This window comes from Mus caroli, unplaced genomic scaffold (genome assembly GCF_978045245.1).
Source record: "Mus caroli unplaced genomic scaffold, Mus_caroli_1 scaffold_5, whole genome shotgun sequence".
NCBI classification, from domain to species: Eukaryota; Metazoa; Chordata; class Mammalia; order Rodentia; family Muridae; genus Mus; species Mus caroli.
The window spans coordinates 67,882,971-67,906,285 of record NW_028227260.1 but is presented as its reverse complement, the minus strand read 5'-3'; the positions used below and the strand labels follow the sequence as shown (position 1 = coordinate 67,906,285).

The window sequence follows — 23,315 nt, the reverse complement described above, 5'->3', positions numbered from 1 at the left end:
ATCTAAAATAGTAAACTTTAACTCGGATTTATTACTGTGCTTAGATTTCTAGTACTGTATCTTTCCACTCTGCTTTCTTTGAAGCTCAGTCTAACTTGGGACTTTCTATGGTCACATCATCTCATTTCCCACAACTTCAAAAGTAATATAAACGTTTTTCTAGTGTGACATATACCATGTACATATACACACCCACAACCAAGTATATAAAGCATGTATGTATAGTTTCTAGTGCTATAATTTGGATCTGAAATGTCAAACAAAAACCCATGTATTAGAATGTTCCCCAGGCTACAGGGCTATTTGGAGGTGATGAGCCTTTAAGAGGAAAGGGAGGGAGCAATACTACTGAAGGACACAGTAGGACTTTGGTGCCTCTAACACATGCTCTGTCTCTCTTCTTCACCCTCTCCCTCCTTCCTCCTCTCCCTCTCCCTTCTTTGGCTTCCCAGGTGCTATTAGGTGAATAGGTCCCCTCGATCCCATGCTTCCACTCTAATGTACTACCCTGTCACAAGCCCAAAAGCAACAAGCTGAGTGCCCAGAGATGGAGACAACTCATGAAACTTGCCTCTACTTAGGTTGATTAGCTCAGGAAGGCTTGCCCAACCTAAACTTGATGGCTTACAGATAACGCACATGCGGCTGATGACAACTATGAATGCAGCTCAAAACAAAATTGTAAACTTACTTAAAATATTTTATTTTACCTTTATGTACTAGAAAGAGTGTAACAATCTGTTGTGTTTTTCTAAAGAGGCATACTAAAGAGAATGTCTAAACTGAATTTCAAACCATTAATTAAAACTTGTGAAAATTTTAATATTAAAAAGTAAAAGCCTCATACCTTGTTTGCAATAAGTATAGCAATGAAGGCCTTGTTATAATATGCTTCGCCACCACAATTCAAATAAATAGTGGCTAGTAACCGCAGCGTTTTAGCCTGTAATAAACAACAGAGAAAAGTTTCTAGCTAAGGAACAAACTACAGCACAACAGCTGGCTAGCATTTGCACAAAGATGGTATCGTCTTGGACATAAGTTACCTTTTTGTAATATACAACCACATATTCTCAAAATATGATTCATTGTGCTAGTTTATACCAAACATTATCTAAGAAATGATAATATTGTTTGTGCTTGTGCCTTGTTTAAATGTAATATAACTGTGTTAAAATAATTATTTTCCTTCTCTTTTGTGGTTTTGTTTTGGTTTTTGGTGGTAGTGGTGGCTTTTGTTTGTTTGGGGTGTTCACTTGTTTGTACGTTTAGGTTTTTTATAAAGTTTTCGGAGGCAAGGTTTCACACTGTAGTTCCTGCTGGCCTAGAACTTTCCAGGAACTTCTTGGGTGCAAATGCCACTGTGCCCAGCTTAACAAAACTTACTGTCTTTATGGCATCTTACTATTAAAGTATTTTATTACTCCCAATTTAAAATCCAAATCAGCTGCATCTTAAAATGAGTGAAGTTATCATTTAAGTAAGTCAATGTCTCCAGCCAGGACAACAATCACACAGGGAGCAAATGTAGTCGATGTGAATGTGTTTACAGATTCATGGCAAATATTGGAAGAGGGGAATAGATTGAATCCAAACACATTATATTACTATGTGAATATTAACCAAAATGTTAATAAGAAACAAATGTTAAACGTAAGAGGTTCTATATCAGTATGTGTGTCTCCCTCTAAGTATCATAGGGACTGTAGGATAAGGCAAAGATGCCCTACTGACTTTTTCTAAAATGTCAAGCATATTAGTCCCCTTCAGACCAGAGTAATGATGTCTGCATTATCATTTCTCTTTGTTTTTAAGTTAAACATTAAGATGAATCAAATAAGATACTTAAAAATTAATACCATAATTGCTGCAAAACAACTCTATAAGAGTTTGTAAGCTCCCATAGAGAAATTTTTTAGAGAAATTATGAACTCTCTAAGAGATATTGTAGTTACTGCATTATAGCCAAAGTAGTCACTTGTCAGAAACACAGGAGAATAGATAAATCTCAGAATTTATGTTTAAAAAACTGAGCCAGAAGTAGCCCATAATAATCTGTAATAAAGGTCAGAATACTGGGGTTTGCCCCCTTGAGAGGTGTGTACTAATTGGTACAGAGATAAAGATACTTTTCAGAGTGGGGGCAATTTCTGTATCTTGACCTATAAAAGACTATAAAAACATTCATCAAGCTGTGCACTTAAGTCTTGTGGAATTTACTACCATTGATTTATATATCAGGAAGGTATTCCAAGGATAAATGAAAAATTAGTTCAGAACTACCTCACCAAAATCTTTTATAGGATCATATGGGTGCTATCTTCCATCTTTCTTTCCTCACTAGCCGTCCTTTCATCTACATTCCTGGTTCAGAACCGTCTTCTTTTCACTTTGTGAATCCTATCTGCGAGGCCTATCCCCTGCCAAAATCTCTCACTACACTAGTTAACCCTGCCGCTTCTCTGTGGACCTTTCTACATACTGAAGGTATCACTTATTTACCCCAATTATTTCACTGGCACTACTGGTTTTGAATTATATCTTTTAAATTTAATTCAGGTATGATTAATATATTTGTATATAAAATATATACCAAAAGTTCAAGAACATCAAAACCATGGCTCTGTGAATTTTAACAAAGCAGTATTGGAAGTATTTTTTTAAAACATAAAATATAGCCACTAGTGTTATATTTTGGAGATGGGGTAAGAAGGTGTAGGATGTGGAACAGTCGGAAGGTAGACCAGGAGGGAGAGAAAGTCTGGACTGTAAAAAAAAGATCAAAGTATAAATAAAAGGAATTTAAAAAGTGATTACAATGATATATTCCTTTTTTAGTATAGAATTGAGTTTATTCAGGGCATGGGGAGGGGAGTTAAGAGGGTAGTAGATGCAGAGAAAGGCAGAGAGAGAGAGTGTGTGTACAGAAGTAAAGGCTGGTCACGACGGCCATGAGCATATGGAGAGAGGGGAGGAGGGAAGAGGAAGGGAAGAGTCCAAGAGGGCAAGAGGAAGCAATCGGTAAGCAAGAGTAAGAGAGCAATATATTCTTAAAAAGGAAAAAAAGTTACACAGTCTATCACATAGAATGAACTGTAAAGACAGTATGTTTAAAATGTAGGCCATTCATAAAGACAAATGACATTTGGTTGTGCTTGCATATGTTACCTAGACTAGTTAAATTCATGGAGACAGAAAATACAATAGTGGTTGTAGTAGGTAAGATCAAAGGACAATTGTTTGATGGATACCTTGTACATTTGGTATCCTAACAGATATGAATATTTAAAATTCCTCATGTAATAATCCTACCACTTGGGTAGGTTAGTGAGCAGGAGGAGGGGGAGGGGATAGGGGGGTTTTCAGAGGGGAAATGAGGAAAGGGGATAAAATTTGAAATGTAAATAGAGAAAATATATAATAAAAAGTAATTCTATCACTTGTATTTACAGCCACATTTTATTAAATGCTAAAATTAACCAGTTAACTTCTGTAGCCAAGTGCATGGTCTAAGAAATGTCCCCTATGCCAAGAATGGATTATATCTAGGTGAGTTGTTGGCCAAACGGACCACACAGAACCCCCCCCCAAACAACCCAGGCTATTGTCAAGGCTTGTTGTCAAGGTTGTTATCCACGAACTGATGATACAAGGCCCTATTGCTAACGACACTATCTACACAACTCATTGAACACGAAAAGACAAGCAGGTACTTACCCAGAGCCTTCATCCTTAATAACTACTATTCATGGTACTGGAAGGTACCTTGCATGCTACCAGAGGAGAAAGGAAAACACCAACCTGGCTACAAACTCTTCAATCTACAGTGGTGACCTGCCTACAAGATAGGCTGGTGCAATAGTGACACAAACATTGCTGGAGTAACCAACCACTATCTGATCAGATTTAAAAGCCTGTGGGAAGCCACATGTGCTGTTGCAAAGTGGCACAGGCTTCTGCTGGCCACCACGCATACATAGGCAGGAAAGTTTTTTGCCAAGATGAGGTTTTGAGAATTGACCAAAATTGACCAATCACAAGAGAGAGAAATTGACCAATCAGAAGAGAGAGAAAGTAACCAATCAGATAAGAGAGAAAGTAACCAATCAGATAAGAGAGAAAGTAACCAATCAGATAAGAGAGAAAGTAACCAATCAGATGTAGGAATGCAAATGAGGTTGTAAGCATCAACCAAACACAACACAATCCGGGTGTGAGACACGCCTCTCCTAGGCCTATATAAAGCAGCACCAGAGCTGGGCTGAGGGTCTTTTCGCCTCTGCAATCAAGCTCTCCCAATAAACGCGTGCAGAAGGATCCTGTTGCAGCGTCGTTCTTGCTGGTCGAGTCGATGCACGCAAGAAAAGCCCACTTCACAAGATGTATATAACCCAGGCTTGGTACTCCTCAGGTGGCCAGGAACTTGAAACTAGACAGGCCATGGGGCTTAAGTACTATTATTGTGCTTAGGAACATAGCAATTATCAGAGAAGCTTCCTCTTTCAGTAGATGCCAACTAATGCACAGACTCAAAACTGGACCATATGAAGAGAACGAGAGACCTTGAAATACTCAGTTCTAAATGATGTCTTCATCAACACCCTTCTCATGGCTCACGGAGCTATGAGGAACAGCCAGAGCGGATAAATGACTCCAAGGAAACTGTATCTTCCATATACAACAGGACTGATGCATATACTGACTCACAGAGACTGTGACAGCATGCGAAGTACTCTGTCCAGCTTCCCCCTTTCTTTCTCTCTCAAATAGGCAAACAAATGTCAAAAAACCCAATAGTTTGAAAAACACATACATATGTAAAAATAATAAAGTGAAAACACAAAAAATGTTCATGTGTGCGTACACGCACACACACACACACAAGCTGGACAGAGTCCCAATACTGAGATGGGGAAGTGTTCATGGGCTCTCACCCATAACCAAGATGCTATTTGCAACTGACACCCACTTGCAAAGGAAAACTAGTTTTATCAATGAAGTCTCACTGGGGATATTAACCAATTTCAGGGTGGGTCCCATTACAAGCAATACAAGCAGTAGATAGTTTACACAAAATGAACTCCATACATTTGTAATCTTTTTGTCTCTTAATGCTTTGGGCATTATTTGTTGTACTGGCCTTTTTCGTGTATACTATGTTTCCAGTTTTGTGGGCTCTGTTAGTGTGTGTATGTGTGTGCGTGTACACACACATGAACATTTTTTGTGTTTTCACTTTATTTTTATGTATGCATCTGTTTTTCAAATTATTGGGGTTTTTGACATTTGTTTGCCTATTTGAGAGAGAAAGAGGGGGGAAGGGTATGGAGTTTGAGGGGGGATCTGGAAGGAGTTGAGAGAGGGGAACCATTATCAGAATATACTGTATGAATAAATTTTAAAATAAAAATTGTCCCCTATAAGCTCACATATGTGAACATTTGGCTACTAGTTGGTGCTTTTTGGAAAGGCTATGAAATCTTCTATCTTGGTGATTTAAAGAAAACATTAAACTTTAAACTATGCAATAATAAAAGCTATGATTTACAAAGTAAAACACTATCCAAAATACTGTGTGTGTGTGTGTGTGTGTGTGTGTGTGTGTGTGTGTGTGTGTTAATTCACAAGTAGAATATGAACTTATGGGGTAAATTATATTGCTATATAAATTTTATGGAAATTAATGCACTAAAATATTAAATAATGTGCCCAATAGATAATCTATTCACTAATAAGAGTTATCTAACATAACTTTGTATTTTATTATTCTACTTCTCTAATATTAAATGATACTTACCAGCATTTGTGGTTCAACAGAACGCCTATCCATCTTCCCAATTTCATAGCTTTGGCTAGCATTAAAAAAGAAAAATATGTGAGTGAATATACATTCACACTAAGGATTATATATTGCTTAGAAGATATGATATAATCATACTTTATTTTAATTTTTTCTATTTTGCATGCGAACAGATTACTCACTAACACATAAAAGACATTTTTATAAAGCAATAGTTTCTAACTGAAGAAAATCACAATTTCCTCAGGAGATAACCAACAAATCAACATTTTCTTAGGTTTTTATATTTTTATTTGAAAGATACTTATTATCAGATGAAGTGAATGCTCTTATACACATCTAGAATGATCAAATGAACGTAATTAATACATGGATCACCTCAAATTCTTATCAGTTTAATGAGGAAAATTCAAAATCTTATTTTCTAGATGTTTTGAAATATATGAACAATTATTACTGTAGTTACCTAAATATACTATAAAACCCCAGAACTTGCTCAGACTATGTAAATATATTTTTCTACATGTTAAACAATTCCTCTGTATGTCTCTCTATCCCTGACTCTGGTAAACACTATTGTACTCTCAAATTCTATGTGACAAGTCCACATTTTAATTATAGTCATGCTCTTCTATTTAGATAAATATGTGGCCTAGTTAGTTTTCTTGTCAACTTAATACAAGTTAGTCCTTTGAAAAGAGTGAAACACAATTGAGAAAATGTCTCCCAGCAAATTGGCTATGGACAAAACTGTGAGGCATTTTCTTGATTAATGATTTATACAAGAGGGCCACTGCAGTGCGAGTGGTGTCATCCCTAGGCAGGTGGTCCTGGAATATGTAATAAAGGAGGCTGAACAAGGCATGAGGAGCAAGCCACTAAATAACATTCCTTCATGGCTTCAGCTTAAGTTCCTGCCTCCAGGTTCCTGCCTTGGCTTCCTTCAGTGATAGAGTGTGAACAAATTTTTAAGCTGCAAAAATATAAATTATATGTACATATATATTCATATTCAAGTACTATTTTACAGGAACAAATACATTAAGCGTCATACAATACCCCAGTAAACCACTATCAGTCCTTCGTGCAGCTGAGTGAACGGAAAAAAGCGGAGTAGCTTCGAATATAGCCTAGATTTATATTCAGAATGAATAAAGTGATTGGGAACAAAGAAATTCGACTTTTGGTTCTCTTTATTTCTAACAAATTATATTCCATATGGGACACTCTGATAGCCATAAATAATATTCGAATGAGCCTCAGGCTTTCAAAATGTGAAAGTCAAAAACACAAAGATTATTCACCATAAAATTTGTATTCCAAAAGGGTATGCCATATGTAAGTTCATTGCAGAAAACTGGAGATGGTCTTGAGGTTACTATTGCTGGGATGAATCACCATGACCAAAATCAATTGCAAAGGAAAGGAGTTCTTTCACTCACTGTTACATGTAATGGCTCATCACCAAAACAGTGAGGGCAGAAACTTCAAGCAGGGCAGAAATCTGAAGGTAGGAGCTGATGCAGAGGTTACAGAGGGGTGTTGCTTACTGGCTTGTTCATCATAGATTCCTCAGCCTACTTTCTTATAGAAACCAGGATCACTAGCCCAGGGAAGGCACCACGTACAATGACCTGGACCCTCTGACACAATCATTAAGAAAATGGTCTTCACTTTGGTGTTCCTTCTTCTTAATCTCCATATGGTCTGTGGATTGTATTGTGGGTGATCTGAGCTTTTGGGCTAATATCCACTTATCAGTGAGTACATATCATGTGTGTTCTTTTGTGTCTGGGTTACCTCACTCAGGGTTATATTTTCTAGTTCCATCCATTTGCCTTCAAATTTCATGAAGTCATTGTTTTGATAGCCAAAATATTCAACCAAGGGGAGATAGAAACTGTAGAGACTACGTCCAGTTGATAGGCACGGCCCCCAGTGAGGGACAGGGAAGGCCACCCACCAATCTCAAATTTTTTAACCCAGAAATGTTCCTGTCCGAAGAAAAAAACAGGGACAAAAAAGTGGAACCGAGACTGAAGGAAAGGCCATCCAGAGACCGCCCCACCTAGGGATCCATCCCATCTGCAGACACCAACCTCCCACACTCACTATTGCTGATGCCAAGCCAAAAACCATTTGCTGACAGGAGCCTGGTATGGCTGTTCCCTGAGAGGTTCTACTAGCCCCTGACCAATACAGATACTCACACCCAACCATCGGACTGAGCCCAGGGATCCCAACAGAAGAGCTAGGGAAGGACTAAAGGAGCCAAAGGGGTTTGCAACTCCATAGAAAGAACAACAATATCAACCAACCAGACCCCACCCCCAGAGCACCCAAGGACTAAACCACCAAACCAAGAGTGACCCATGGCTCCAGATATATATGTAGCAGAGAATAGCCTTATCTCAAATCAATGGGAGGAGAGTCCCTTGGTCCTGTGGAGGCTTGATCCCTGGCATAGGAGGATGCTACAGTGGTGAGGCAGGAGTGAGTGAGTGGGTGGAGGATCACCCTCATAGTGGCAAAGTGGAGAGGGGAGATGGTGGATGGGATGGGGGTTTGTGGAGGGGTAACCAGGAAGGGGGATATCATTTGAAATATAAACAAATAAAATGATTAATAAAAATAAAAGAAAAATTCAAACGGTAAAAAAAAAAAAATTGAACATGTCACCCTTGTGGTAGCTTGAATGAGAATATATCCCCCCCCCACAGACTCATATATGTTTGAAAATGTGTTCCCTTGGTGGTGGAGTTTCTCAGAAGGATTAGGAGGTGTGGCATTGTTGGAGGAAAAGTGTCACTGGGATGGGCTTGGAGTCTTCAAGAGCCCAGGCCATTCCAAGTTGGATCCCTACTTGCAAATAAAGATGTTCTCAGTTATTACTACAGCACCACACCTGCCTTCCTGATGCTGTGCCTTTTACCATGACAGCCATGGACTCTAATCCCCTGAAACTGAGAGACCTAAACTATTTCTACTATAAACTATGCGTACTATAAGTTGCCTTGATCATAGTGTCTCTTCAGAGCAACAGAAAAGTGACTAAGACAGAAGTTGGTACCAAGGAGTGGGCTATCTCTGTGATAGGCCTGATTATGGTGTTTTGTGGAGGAATGTGAAAGATTTTGAGATTTTGACCTAGGAAAATACTGTAAGCAAGGCTTAATGGCTTAATTCTGATAAGATAAAAAAAAAAAAAAAAGCTTGGCATACTGTAGGGTCGACAACAATGTGGAGTGTGGAGAACCAGCTAAAGAGTTTCCAGAGGGAAAGAATGTTAAAACTGAGCTAAATAACATTCCTGAGCTATTCTGTTATTTTCCTACATTCTTGCCAACATTTATTACCATTCCTATTGTTCACTTGCTTGATTGTTTTATGTTAGCCACTTTTACTGGGATAAGGTGGAATCTCAGAGTACTTGTAATTCTCATTTCCCTGATGGATAAGGATACTAAATACTAAGTGTTTGTTGGCTACTTGTATGTTTTTCTTTTGGAAACTCAGTTAATTTCACGGAGTTAATTTAATGGTTAGCATATTTTTATTGTTTGAATTCTTTGTGTATTCTAGATATTTATCTTTTATCAGATGAATAGCAAAGATATTTTCCTATTCTGTACTCTAAATTTTCACTCTGATGATAATTTCTTTTGTTATGAGGAATTCTTAAGTTGTAGGCAGCTTTCATATATTTGCATCCTGCCATGGCCTCCCTATATTCACTCTGCTAGTGTCTGGCTCTGAGTTAAAGCTGCTCAGTCACTTTTAATTTATTTTCTGTACTAGAAGACGGACATGGGTCTCATTTCATTCTTGTCACACAAATATGCCACACAGGTGATTAACATCTAGAATGTATAAAGAAATGCAAAATTTAAACATCAAAAAATAAATTTTAAAAATGGGCTAATGAATTGAACAAAGCATACATGAGATTTATTCAGCCATAAAGGAGAATGAAATGGCAGTTACAGGAAAATAGATGGAAATGGAAATAACCATGTTAAGTGAAACAACCCAGACTCAAGATGACAAATGTCACAGTGGACCCTAAGGGTGAGTGGAACATGAAAGGGGGGTGAAAAGGGAATGATTTCAGAAAGGGAAAAGGAAGAGAGGGGATGGGAGAGAAAACAAGGGAAGGGTTAAGGAGAGTGAATATGGTCAAAGTATATGATATAGGTGACTGGAAATATATTTGTGGAACCTATCACTATGTTAAATCAATTGTGCTAATAAAAATTGGAACATATAAAGTTTTTTTAAAAAGAATTCTCAAAATAAATACAAAGTCCAATAAATCCGTGGAAAAGTGTTTAACATCTCTAATCATGAGAGAAATTCAAATTAAAACTGTTTGAGAGCATATCTCATTTCATCCTAGTCAGTCTGGTGGTCATAAAGAAAAATATAACATAAATCGAATTAAATCCAAAGGACTGCTGGCAAGGTAGCTTAATTGGTAAAATGTTTTTCTTACAAGCCTTATGACCTGAATTTGATCCCCAAAATCCATAGTGGAAGGTGAAAACCAACTCCACAAAGTTACCTTTTACCTCCACATAAACTGTGTCATATATGCATCTTCAAACAGAACACTTACATACATAGACACATTAATTCTTAAAGACAACAAATGCTGGCAAGGATGTGAGGAAAGAGGAATCTTTATACATTATTGGTGGGAATGTAAACTCACACAGCCACTTTTGAAGTCAGTCTTAAAGTTCCTAAAAAAATAAAAAATTGGAACTACTACACAATTCAGCTAGACCACTCAGGGATATATGCCTGAAGAATTCTAAATTAACTTCCTGTGAAGATACATACACATCTATACTTACAACCGCATTAATTTCAATAAGAAAAGAAACTAATCTCAATGTCCTCCAACAGATGAATGGATAAAAAAAAATTAGGGTGTGGTCTCTCTTCCTCCACCTGCTTGAACCTGCTTGCTCAAGGGTGGAGTTTCCTGCTCATTCGTTCTGCCACGCCCACTGCTGGACCCTGTCAGCTTTGCTGCTTGGAGGCACACACGTGTTCGTCCTGCTACTGGACCCCGAGTTACTTGGCGGGAAATTGGGATCCCTCCCCCTTCCTTTATAACTGAATGTTGGAATTAGTAAAGGGGGGCCTTGAACATGGAATCGTCTTGGCCCCATTCTTTCTCCCGCCCCGTCTAGCTTCCTCTCTTTTCAGCTCGAACTGCCATTCTTAGTTGAACCATTCGCGGACTGCGGGCAGGCCGCAACATTAGGGTACATTAACACAATGGAATTTTAGTCAGTTAAAAAGAAAAAAATAAATCCATGTTATTTGTAGGAAAATGCATGGAGCTGGAGGTCACTATTGTGCTAAATAAATGATACTCAGATACCTCATGTTGTCTGTCATACACAAAATCTAGATTTAAACTTGTGTGTATGTGTGTATGCATATATACATGGATGGGAATGGGTGAAAATAAAAAAAGAGAACCATGAGAGAAGCGGGCCAGGGGAAGAATAAGAAAGAAACGGTAATGTAATGCCTTAGCATGATAGCAGGAAGGAGGACTCTCGGGAGGAGGGGCCGGCAAGAAAGCGGTTGGAGAGTTAGCTTAGTTGCTTTCCTGTCACTGTGACTCAAACACTGACAAAAAGTGACTTCAGGGTGAGTTTATCCAGCTTTCTGTTTAGGAGTACTGTCAATCATGGTGGGAGAATAAAGACATCAGGAACTTGAAGCAATTGGAAAAACTGCATTCACAATCAAGAAACAAAGGGATGCTCTTTTTCTACCATCATTCTAGGCCATCACCTTTGTGCATATGAATGTCATAGCCTGTGCTTTTATGGTGGCTTGAATGGTCCCCATAGGCACATATATTTGAATGCTTAGTCATCAGAGAGTGGCACTACTTTGAAGGGATTAAGAGGTGTGGCCTTGTTGGGGTAGGTGTGGCCTGTTGAAGCTAGTGTCATTCTGACAGGGTGAACTCTGAGGTTTCAGAAGCTCAAACCAGGCCTAGTGGTTTTTTTTACCTCCTTTCCCCTCGGGAAATCCCCTTCTATGAGGGTGCTCCCCCCATCCACTCCCCCATCCACTCCTGCCTCCCCACCCTGGCATTCCCCTACACTGGGGCATCAAACTTTCCTAGCACCAAGGGCCTCTCCTCCCATTCATGTCTGACAAAAGCATCACCTGCTACATATTCGGCTGGGGCCATGGGTTCCTCCATGTATATACTCCTTCCTTGGTGGTTTATTTCCTGGGAGCTCTGGGGAGTCTGGTTGGTTGATATTTTTGTTCTTCCTATGGAGTTACAAACCCCTTCAGCTCCTTCATTCTCTAACTTCTCCATGCTTAGTCCAATGAAATAAATGTTTAAAAAATTTTTTTAAAGCCACAATCGAGGTTAAAGACAGAGGAACTAAAGTATATTAATCTCCAGATTACTTTCTCCTTTTAATTGGACCAGGATTCCTTGCCAAGAGAGCGGTCTCACCCAAAACTAAGATGGGCCTTTCTACCTAAATTAATGTTCAAGTGTGCCCAGAGGCCCACCTCTAGGAGGTTATAGATTTTATCAAGTCAAAAATTAACACTAACCATCACAGAGAAATGGGGTAAGGGAGTGATGATGAAAAGAGATGAGTAAGGACAAAGTATAATAAAATTCATCACTCTGTATACTTATTTAAGTGAGAAATAAAAAAAACAAAAAGATAGTAAAAGAGCCAAGGAAAGAAAAGGAATCACAAGACATTAGGAAAGAACAAAGAAAACATCTACCAATACTAATAGCAATATTAAATATGCATTGATTAAATAATACAATAATATCTCACAGATGTTCATATTACATTAAAAAAACAAAATCCAACTACATGTTATCTATAACATCCACAAAAATTTCAAAGCTACAAAGAAGTTGAAAGTAAATGGATAGAACAAAATGTTCCAAAATAAAAACTATAAGAATAGTTGAGTGACTGTGGTAATATAGACTTCAAAACAAAAAAAAAATAGTCACTAGAGATAAAGAAGAATATTTTTAGACCCAGGCATGGTGGTGCACACCTGTAATTTCAACACTTGGGAGAGTGAGGCAAAAGACCAGGAGTTCAAGGCCATGCTTCACTATATAGTTTTATTGTATTATTTAATTTATTTATATTTAATGGCCACCATATACTAAATGGCACCATGTTTCAAAAAATCAAACAAAGGAGAGATATTTTATAGTAAGTACATGCCACAAAAATACCTGAAAGAAAATCTGACAAAAGGGAAGAGAAAAGTATATTACTCAATAATAATTGAGATCTTTGATAATCTTCTTTCAATAGTGGATAGAAGTATAATTTACAACATATACAGGACACTTAACAATACTATAAACCTACTAAACTCAAAAAGCCATTTATAGCACAGACTACCAATATTCTGTTCAAATGAACATAGAAGGTATGTCAGAACAGAATATATGCTGGCCAAAAAAAAAAAAAAAATCACATTAGATTTAAGAGAACTGTAACATAAAATATATAAAACATATTTTCAACATTAAGTTGAAGAGGAAATTTTGTGAATTAGTAAATGTAAAAATTAAACAATATACAAGTGAAAAACCAATGGTTCAATTAATAAAATTAGAGGATGAATTAGAAAAATACCTTGAGTTGATTAGAAAAAAAAAACATAAAAAACAACTTATGGGATAATGCCCTCAGGAAAACATATAGATAGAAACCCCTATGCTTTAAAAGAATAGAGGTATCAAATCAACACTCAAAAAAAAATCTATCCAAGGATAAGAGAGAAAGAGAAGCATCTAAAGTAAATACAGAAGAAACCATGAAGATTAGCATAGAAATGAAATAAAAACTGAAAAACAGTGGAGAATTAAGAAACCCAAAATCTGGTGTTTTCAAAAGATCAAATACATGATGCAAAGCCGTTAACATTATTGAAAAGAAAAATAAGCAGAAAGTTTTAAATTATTAAAATCAGGAATGAAGAAACAGACACTATTGACACTTGGAGAAAGATTATCCTTAGAAAATTAAAGCTCTAACACCTGAGATGTGCACCCTAGAACAAATATCTTACTCTGGGAACATTTCTATTTCCTGATCTATGCAGAACTGAAGTTATCTAGATCGTTCATTTTCAAACATTTTATAAGCAAGCAAAGAATTTTTCAAAAAGTCTTACAAGAAAATACTAAGTACGAAAATTATTTAAAGTATAACTTAGAGAATGCACTTTTCAGGCAGGATTCAAGAGCTCTACATAAAATGGTTTCTAAATTCCTAAACTAGACAATTCATAAGATTGTCTCTAGCTCTAAATTAATGTTTATTAAATTATATTCTACATTTAAATTATTATTGCACAATTTGTGTTTCCACTAGATGGTGCTAATATGTTTCATTTCCATTAAAATCAGTTTATATAATTATTTTTAAATAATTCATCATAGCAATAGACAAATCTTTAATATTTTCAACATATTTCTCATTTTTTCTTTGAGAATTCATACATGCATACAATATACTTTGATCATAATCACCCCTCACCTTTTCCCAGATACTTCTCCCATATCTCTTCCCAAACTTCACAGTTTCTCCTTTTTGTGTGTGTGTGTGTGTGTGTGTGTGTGTGTGTGTGTGTGTGTGCATATAAAATGTTAGGTTTCAGATTTTTACTTTGCAACCATCCTTAGTGGCAGTTATTTTGCCACCATCCCAGCCCTTCCTCTGCCCTATGCTTCAACTTCTTCCCCACTTAAAATCTCCACACCATTATTCCCCTTCCTCTCTTCATATAACTCATGTTCTACTATGTCCCTTCCCAAATTATACTGAATGAGATAACAAACACCCAGAAAGGTGCACACTGCATGATGTTTCCCATAGCATCAAATCTTTAGATTTGTGTATTTAATGTAGAGTACCAGTAATAAGCCAGAAAATTAAAAAGGTACCACTAGGGGGAGGGTTAACTTGTAAAACTACTTTTGGATACTTATGTAATCCTCACTACACACATATGATATAGATGATATTGTACTTATTTTTTTTCAAGCTAAGACATTGTGACACATAATAATAGGATGAGTCAAAGTCAGCTGACAATTAGGATTTTTTTCTGACATCTTTGCAATTTCTCCCAGCTCACACTACATTGACATATGTGTGTGTGTGTAATTATTTTTAAAGCCAAATTGTCAGTAACTTAGTTGAAAACAGTAAAATTTTTAAATAACATTAATAAGCACTTAAAACTCACATATATTTTATTTAAGCTCATATTACTGGACCACTAATTTTGTGCATATAACACATTTGTATTTTGTATTTTACTTACTTTTTTATAATAAGGACTCTAGTATCTCTGGTGGTATACATTTCAATTTTTTCCAGAAATGCTGAAACTCAAATTCAGGGCCTTAGGCATGCATGGCAAGCCACATACCCAGCCCTTCTAGCATATGTAGCAACAGTAAAGAACAAGTGGTGATAAATAAAAACACCTCAAAGAATGTACATATAAGAGCTATTTTTAAAACCATTATGGAAATTACATAATTTTGGTTCACTAAACCTGAATACTATAAATTTTTAAATCAGCAATATAATTCTTGTTATTTTGTTTTTAAGTAATTTTATAGAAACTGGTCTTAATTTTTTGCAATCTTTTTTAATTTCCACAAGCAAAATTATTTTATTTATTTACTTATTCACTCATTCATTCATTTAACTAGTATTTGAGAAAGATCATATACCGTACCACAACTGAGGTGGCATGGAACTCATTATGTAGCCCAGGCTTGCCTCAAACTTATGTCAGTTCCCTTGCCTCAGCCTTCCAAATCCTGGTATCAGAAGTATAAGATACCATGCATGACTTACAAAAAGCTTTTTTTTTAAAGTTATGTTTATTACAGACTGGAGAGTAGACTCAGTAGCACTCACTATTAACATTTTTTATATTCCATTGCAGTTTCCCAAAAATAGTTATTTAAGCATCTTTTGCATTTATTTGTGTGCATGTGGTGTGTGTGTGTGTGTGTGTGTGTGTGTGTGTGTATGTGTGTGTGTGTGTAAGACATCAAAAGCAACAATGCATATATGGAGGTCATAGAACAACTGGTAGGCTTTTGTTCTCTCCTTCTACCATGTAGGTTCCAGAGATGGAACTCAAGTTATCAGGCTTGGTGGCAAGTGCCTTTACCCACTGAGCCATATAATTGCTTGTCCCCCAGATAGCTTAAGTATGCCTATTAATATACATATACAAATAAATGTAAAAGATGCTTAAATAACTATTCTTGGAAAGCTGCCAAAAGAATATAAGTAAAATGTTAATAGTCAGTACCTATGGTACTGTAGTGTAGAAAATTAGCTTTCCATATTATGTATATTATGTAATTATATATATATATATATATATATATAATTGCTATAATGCAAAAGTAACTTATTTAACAAAGCAAAAAATATGTCAACTTTATTTGACTATACCAGAAGAAATAGTAATTAGTATAGTAAAAATAAAATCCTCTCCCAGATTTTATTTGCCATAATTAGAAAACTGAAGGTCTTTCCTGAGTCCAAAACTATAGACCCACACTAGAAGTCTGTCCCACTGTGAGCATGTACCCACTTCTCCAGAAATTGCCTAGTGACAGCCAAATCTCTGAGGTAAAGACTTATATCCTGCTCTTACAGCCTCAGGCTGCAGACATATCCTATGATGATGCTGGCTCCTGTAAGCCTGGGTTGCAGGAAATCCAGTATCATACCAAGCATATTAAGCAACTTTCTATTAACTTAAACTCTAGACATATCCTAGCAGGCTATCCCATATTCAGACTTCAAGCCTGCTCCAGGTCCAAGTTGACCCTCATGATATGAGGTTCCAGGGAATTCAATATGTAAATCTACTTCATTAGAACCTAATACTGTAAGATCTCACACACAAAAACAAGCAGTATTCTGGTCTCCACAGAAAAGATATTGAATGCTCACATAGCAAAGCATGGTTATAAGAACAAAGGATAATGAAAGAAACATGGAACAAATTAAAGCACTAGTCACCAACACTAAATAAATGGAAATTTACCAAAAAATTTCTAACTATTTGCTTTTTAAAAGTCTCAGTGATGGGGCTGGAGAGATGGCTCAGGGGTTAAGCACACTGGCAGCACTTCCAGAAGTCTTGAGCTCAATTCCCAGCAACCACATGGTGGCTCACAACCATCTGTAATGAGATCTGACGCCCTCTTCTGGCATGCAAATATACATGCAGATACAGCACTCATATAAAATAAATAGAAAGAAAAAAATGTGAAAAAAAGTCTCAGTGAACTAAAATGAAAAAAGACAACTAAAGAAAATTAAGAAACAATACATGAACAAAATGAGTTCAACAAATCCAAATCATAGCAAAGAAAAATAAAGCAAATCTGAAACTGGAGGACATAATGATGAAACTGAAAAAAAAATCCATGGGAAGTTTAACTGCATTATTTTAAAATTTTTATTTTAAAAACTTTATTATTAAAAAACTTGAAAATAGGTACTGGAGAGGTGGCTCAGTGGTTAAGGGCACTCACTGCTCTTCCATAAGTTCTGAGTTCAATTCCCAGCAACCACCTGGTTGCTCACAACCATCTGTAATGGGATCTGATGCCCTCTTCTGCTGTGTCTGAAGACAGCTACAGCGTACTCACATAAATTAATAAATAAAGCTGTTTTAAAAAAATGGAGATGAGGCTGAGAAAAAGGTGGTCCAGTGACTGGCCCAACTTGGGATCCATCTCAAGGGGAGGCTCCAAGGCCTGACATTATTACTGATGCTATAGTGTGCTTACAGACAGGAGCCTAGCATGGCTGCCCTCTAAGAGGCCTAACAAGCAGCTGACCAAATCATATGCAGATATTTACACCCAATCATTGGACAGAAGCCTGAATCCCTGTAGTGGAATTAGGGAAAAGCTGGAAGAAGCAGAGGAGGACAGCAACCCATAGGAAGACCAGCAGTCTCAACTAACCTGGACCCCTGAGATCTCTCAGACACTGAGCCACCAACCAGGCAGCATACACCAGCTGATATGAGGCCCCCAACACATGTACATCAGAGGACTGCCTGGTCTACCCTCACTGAGAGAAGGTGCACCTAACCCTCAAAAGATTTGAGGCCCCAGGGAATGGGGAGGTCTGGTGGGGTGAGGTGGGGGTGGAACATCCTCTTGGAGATGGGGGAGGAGGTATGGGATGAGGAACAGTCAGAGGGTAGACCTGGAGCAGGATAATGACTGGACTGTAAAAAAAAAAAAAATACAAAAAGAATTTTTTTTAAAATCTCAGCATTGTCAACCCCACACCCCACAACCCAAAAACATTAGAGTGCTTGAGAGTATTTATCTCAGTATTCTTATGACATTATATTAACTGTCAAATTTTGATTTTATTCTATAAAGTTTGTTTAAAATGTTTAGCATTTTGTATCCTAAATTTTCTTCAATGAAGATGCATTTTCTTTAGTAAAGTGTTTAAATCTTAAATAAATTAAAGTATTCCATTATATGATAAAGACATTAGAAAGTTCTCATCCCAGCAATTTGAAAGTACACCTGAAAAAGAAAGAAAGAAAGAAAGAAAGAAAGAAAGAAAGAAAGAAAGAAAGAAAGAAAGAAAGAAAGAAAGACAGTACACCTGAAAGCTCTAGGAAAAAAGGAGCAAACACACTGAAGAGGAGCAGGAGGCTGGAAATAATCAAACTCAGGGCTGATATCAATCAATTACAAAGAAAACAATACAAACAAAAAAAACAATACAAAAAAGAAAACATTCCAAAGAGCTGGTCCTTTTGAGAAAAATCAATAAGATAAACAACCCCTTAGCCAAACTAACCAAAAGACAGAGACACAGTTTCAAAATTGACAAAATCAGAAATGAATAGGGAGAGATAACTAATGGACATTGAGGGAATTCAAAGAATCATTCATTAAGCCTTACTTCAAAAGTCTCCAGAAAATTAGAAAATCTAAATGAAATGGACAATTTTCCAGACAGATAACACTTATCAATGTTAAATCAAGATCAGTTAAACTATTTAACCAGTACTATAACTCCTAAGGAAACAAAAGGAGTCATTAGAAGTCTCCCAACCAAAAAAAGAAAAAGAAAAAAAAGGTAGCCCAGGACCAGATGGTTTTAGCACAGAATTCTACCACACTTTCAAAGAGCTAATACCGATATTCCTCAAACTATTCTACAAAATGGAAGCAGAAAGAACACTACAAGACTCATTCTACAAGGCCACAGTCACTCTGATACCTAAAATACATAAAGACTCAAAAAGAGAAAATTTCAGACCAATTTCCTTTATGTATATTGATGCAAAAATACTCAGTAAAGTACTTGCAAACTGAATCCAAAAACAGATAAAACAGATTAAAAACAAAACAAAACAAAACAAAACATCATCCACCATGATCAAGCAGGCAGGGATAGTTCAATACACAAAAATCCATCAATGTAATTGTCTTTGAGTTTCCATTGCTGGCTTATATGTTCAGAGGTTCAGTCCATTATCACCAAGGCAGGAGCATGGCAGCATCTAGGCAGGTATGTCGCTGGAGGAGTTGAGAGTTCTACATCTTGTTCCAAAGGCAAACAGGAGAAAACTAGATTCCTCAAGGCAAGGGAAGAGGGTCTCAAATCCCACCCTCACAGTGACACACCTCCAACAAGGCCAAACCCACTCCAACAAGGCAACACCTCCTAACAGTGCCACTTACTGGGCCAAGCATATTACCACAGTAATTGACCATATAAACAAACTGAATGGAAAAAAACACACAAGATCATCTCACTAGAGGCTGGGAAAACCTTTGACAAAATCCAACACCCCTTCATATTAAAGGTCTTAGAGAGATCAGGGAAACAAGGCACATACCTAAACATGGTAAAAACAATATATAGCAATCCAATACCCAACATCAAATTAAATGGAGAGAAACTTAAAGCAAGCCCACTAAAATCAGGGACAAGACTAAGCTGCCCACTCTCTCCCTACCTATTCAATATAGTACTTGAAGTTCTAGCTAGAGCAATAACACAACTAAAGGAAATCAAAGGGATACAAGTTGGAAAGAAGTCAAAGTATCGCCATTTACAGATGATATGATAGTAGTCATAAGCCACCCCCAAAATTCTACCAGAGAACTTCTACAGCTGATAAACACATTCAGCAAACTGGCTGGATACAAAATTAACTCAAACAAATCAGTAGCCTTCCTTTGTACAAATGATAAACAGGTTGAGAATGAAATTAGGGAAGCAACACCCTTCCCAATGGCCACAAAAAATATAAAATATTTTGGTGTAACTCTAACAAAAAAAAAAAAAAAAGGAAGATCTACATGACAAGAATGCCGAGTCTCTGAAGAAAAAAATTAAAGAAATATCAGAAGATGGAAAGATCTCCCATGTTCATGGGTTGGCAGAATTAAAATATTCCTGTGGTTTTCCCTCTCAATAAATCTCTTGTGTGAGGTTTGTTGTGAAGTATGACTTTGTGGTATTCCCTGGCTTCTAACTGCCAGGATACCTTTCCATCTGAGCTGTAATAGGTAGCACAGATGGAAAGATTAGCATGTGCATACCTTCCTTCCCTTCTTTCTGATTTGGCTACTGCCAAGATACACCTCTCATATCAGACTCCAGCCTCTTCAGCCATCCAGCATGCACTCAATAGCTGCAACACTAGGGAGCTTTCACGTTTCCATCCACAGATTGGGACTGTGAAGGCATTCAGTTTATTGGACTCACAGTTACTGGGATCTCTCTCTCTCTCCAGTATGCAGACTGCTACTGTTTGACTGCACAGCCCCTATCTTTTAAGCTAACCTAATGCATTCACTTTAATAATATATAACATTCTATTGATTCTGTTCTTTTACAGAACTCTGCCTGATAAACGTTTTATTATTAAGAGTGGTTACTAGGAAACAGAACTGTTAAGAATAAATTTCTCTAAAGGGTTTAGTGGTTTCTACAGATGGCTTTCTAATTCTGATAAACTAAATGTTGATAAAGACTTTGCTGATAATTTGAAGAGTATGGAGTTTGGAGTAAACTGTTGAAAGATCTATGCATTTTAAAAACATTTGCTACCCTATTTATTACTTATGAGGAGCAAGAGATTTATTGTCTCTGCATGTCTCTACATGCAAGACTTTCAAACATTTCAAGCAATACACAGATTTTGCTTGGAAGGAAAAATGGCCACATGTGTGGTTACATACTCATTCTTTGGCAGAAAAAAAAATCTTTTGTTGGATAATTGGGGACTTAGATGGTAAATTATTTTAAAATGAGTAAGAAAATATTTGGGGAATGTGTGTGTGTGTTTACTTTTCCAAATAGACAAAAGATCTAGAAAAGTGTGTATGCCATTTAAATGCTCACCAAATGGTGGCTGCAGCAGAGGAATAATCAAGTAGACAAGATGACCCAACCTGTAGACAGCAGTCAATCTCTTTGCCTGCAATTCTTGGCACTGTTCAACGTGCCCATGAACAAAGTGACAACTGCAGCATGAATGATGATTATGCACAGGCTTGACAACAGGTACTTCTTACTAAGGCTGGTCTGTCTATAGCTGAAGCTGAATACTAAATCTGCTAACAGCAGTGACAAAGACAAAGCCTCCATTTAACAATTCTCCAGAAAGACCAAGCGATGATTTGATGGTTGGTTGATGACAGTTGATGGTAGGACAACTTCCATCATAGAAAGGGCAGCACTTCAGCACTTTGTCTTTTCTGGAATAGATTCTTATTCTAGTTATGAATTGGGCTTTCCTGAATATAATGCTATAGGCAGACTATACTGGCTAGTTTTGTGTCAACTTGACACAGGCTGGAGTTATCACAGAGAAAGGAGCTTCAGTTGGGGAGGTGCCTCCATGAGATCCAGCTGTGGGGCATTTTCTCAATTAGTGAGCAAGGGGGAAAGGCCCCTTGTGGGTGGGACCATCTCTGGGCTGGTAGTCTTGGTTCTATAAGAGAGCAGGCTGAGCAAGCCAGGGGAAGGAAGCCAGTAAGTAACATCCCTCCATAGCCTCTGCATCAGCTCCTGCTTCCTGCTTGAGTTCCAGTCCTGACTTCCTTTGGTGATGAACAGCAGTATGGAAGAGAAAGCTGAATAAACCCTTTCCTTCCCAACTTGCTTCTTGGTCATGATGTTTGTGCAGGAATAGAAACCCTGACTACGACACAGACTTTTGCTACTTTGTGAATTCCTTTTCTTCTTCCTATATGTTATTTCAAAAAACGTTGGAAGGAAAAAAAAAAGAAGAAGAAGAAAACACAGAAAATCCCCTCTGGAGCAAAGCAGGGAATAACCCAGCAGAAGCAGCCCCAATAAATTTTTTGCTGGTGTGCTGAAACAAAATATCCATTAGTATTTCTGTGTTTATTAATGAAACCAAGGTTACCAGTACATAATGCTTCAGCAATACCACCGCTTATAGACTTATCCACCATCACAGTATTTCACACAGCATTGGCTCTAATCAAGGAATTCACTTTACGGCCAAAGAATGCTCATGGAATTCATAGGTTTTACCATGTTCCTAACCATACTGAGGCACATAGATTGAAGAAAAAAAACAGTAGAATGGCACATACACAATGCAAACTAGATAGCAACAGCCAATAAGATTGGGGGATGTTTCTCTAGAGGACTGTATATATTCTGATTCTTTATCTAACATATAGTTCTGTTCCTCTCATGACTAATTTTTGCCCAGAAATCAATGGATGGGTGGGAATGGTATTATTCACTGTCAACACTAGTGACTCATTAGTAAAATTTTACACTCCTACTCTTACAACCTTATGTTTTGCTGGCCTAAGTCTTTGTTGTAAAGCAAGGAGTGGTTTGACAATGAGACAAAACAATCATTCCACTGAACTAGGAACGAAGATTTCCCCAGGGTCACTTTGTGGCCCTGATGCCTTTGAGTCAACTGGCTTAAAAAAGAGTTACAGTGTCAGCAGAGGCGATTGACCTGGAGTACCACAAAAGAGATAAAAGAGAGCATGTCTGACCCTCCAGAAATCCTCAAGGCATCTCTTGGTGTTCTATGGTTATATTTTGTGATTGTATGCAACAGGAAAATGTTTAATAACCCAACTGAAGCAGGAGAATAAATGGTCGAGATTCTTCAGGAATATAAGTGTATGTCACTTTTCCAGCCAACAAACCAAGTGAAAACTACTAAGAAAAGAGAATGGGTAGTAGAAAGTAGATATAAATATCAGATAAAGCTATGTGGCCAGTTACCAAATGAGGATTGTAATAACCATAAGCATTTCATCTTATTTTGTTAAAAATAGTTCTGTGCATATATACATATATATTAAGCATATATTTGTGTTTTCCTTCCTCTCCTTTTAAAGTCAAGTTGGCATTTCTTATTTAATAATCGTTTTATT

At 37.1% G+C, this 23,315-nt stretch overlaps 1 protein-coding gene across 1 annotated transcript in view; it reads right to left on the bottom strand.

Moving 5' to 3' along the window:
• The window catches only part of Tex11 (testis expressed 11), a 209,617-nt gene that overhangs the window by 135,364 nt on the left and 50,938 nt on the right, over nt 1-23,315 (bottom strand). The window contains exons 9-10 of the mRNA XM_021153053.2: nt 5,798-5,852; nt 848-943 (exon numbers count right to left, since the gene is read on the bottom strand). Coding sequence (XP_021008712.1) covers nt 848-943; nt 5,798-5,852 — 151 coding nt within the window. The remainder of the gene's footprint in view (nt 1-847; nt 944-5,797; nt 5,853-23,315) is intronic.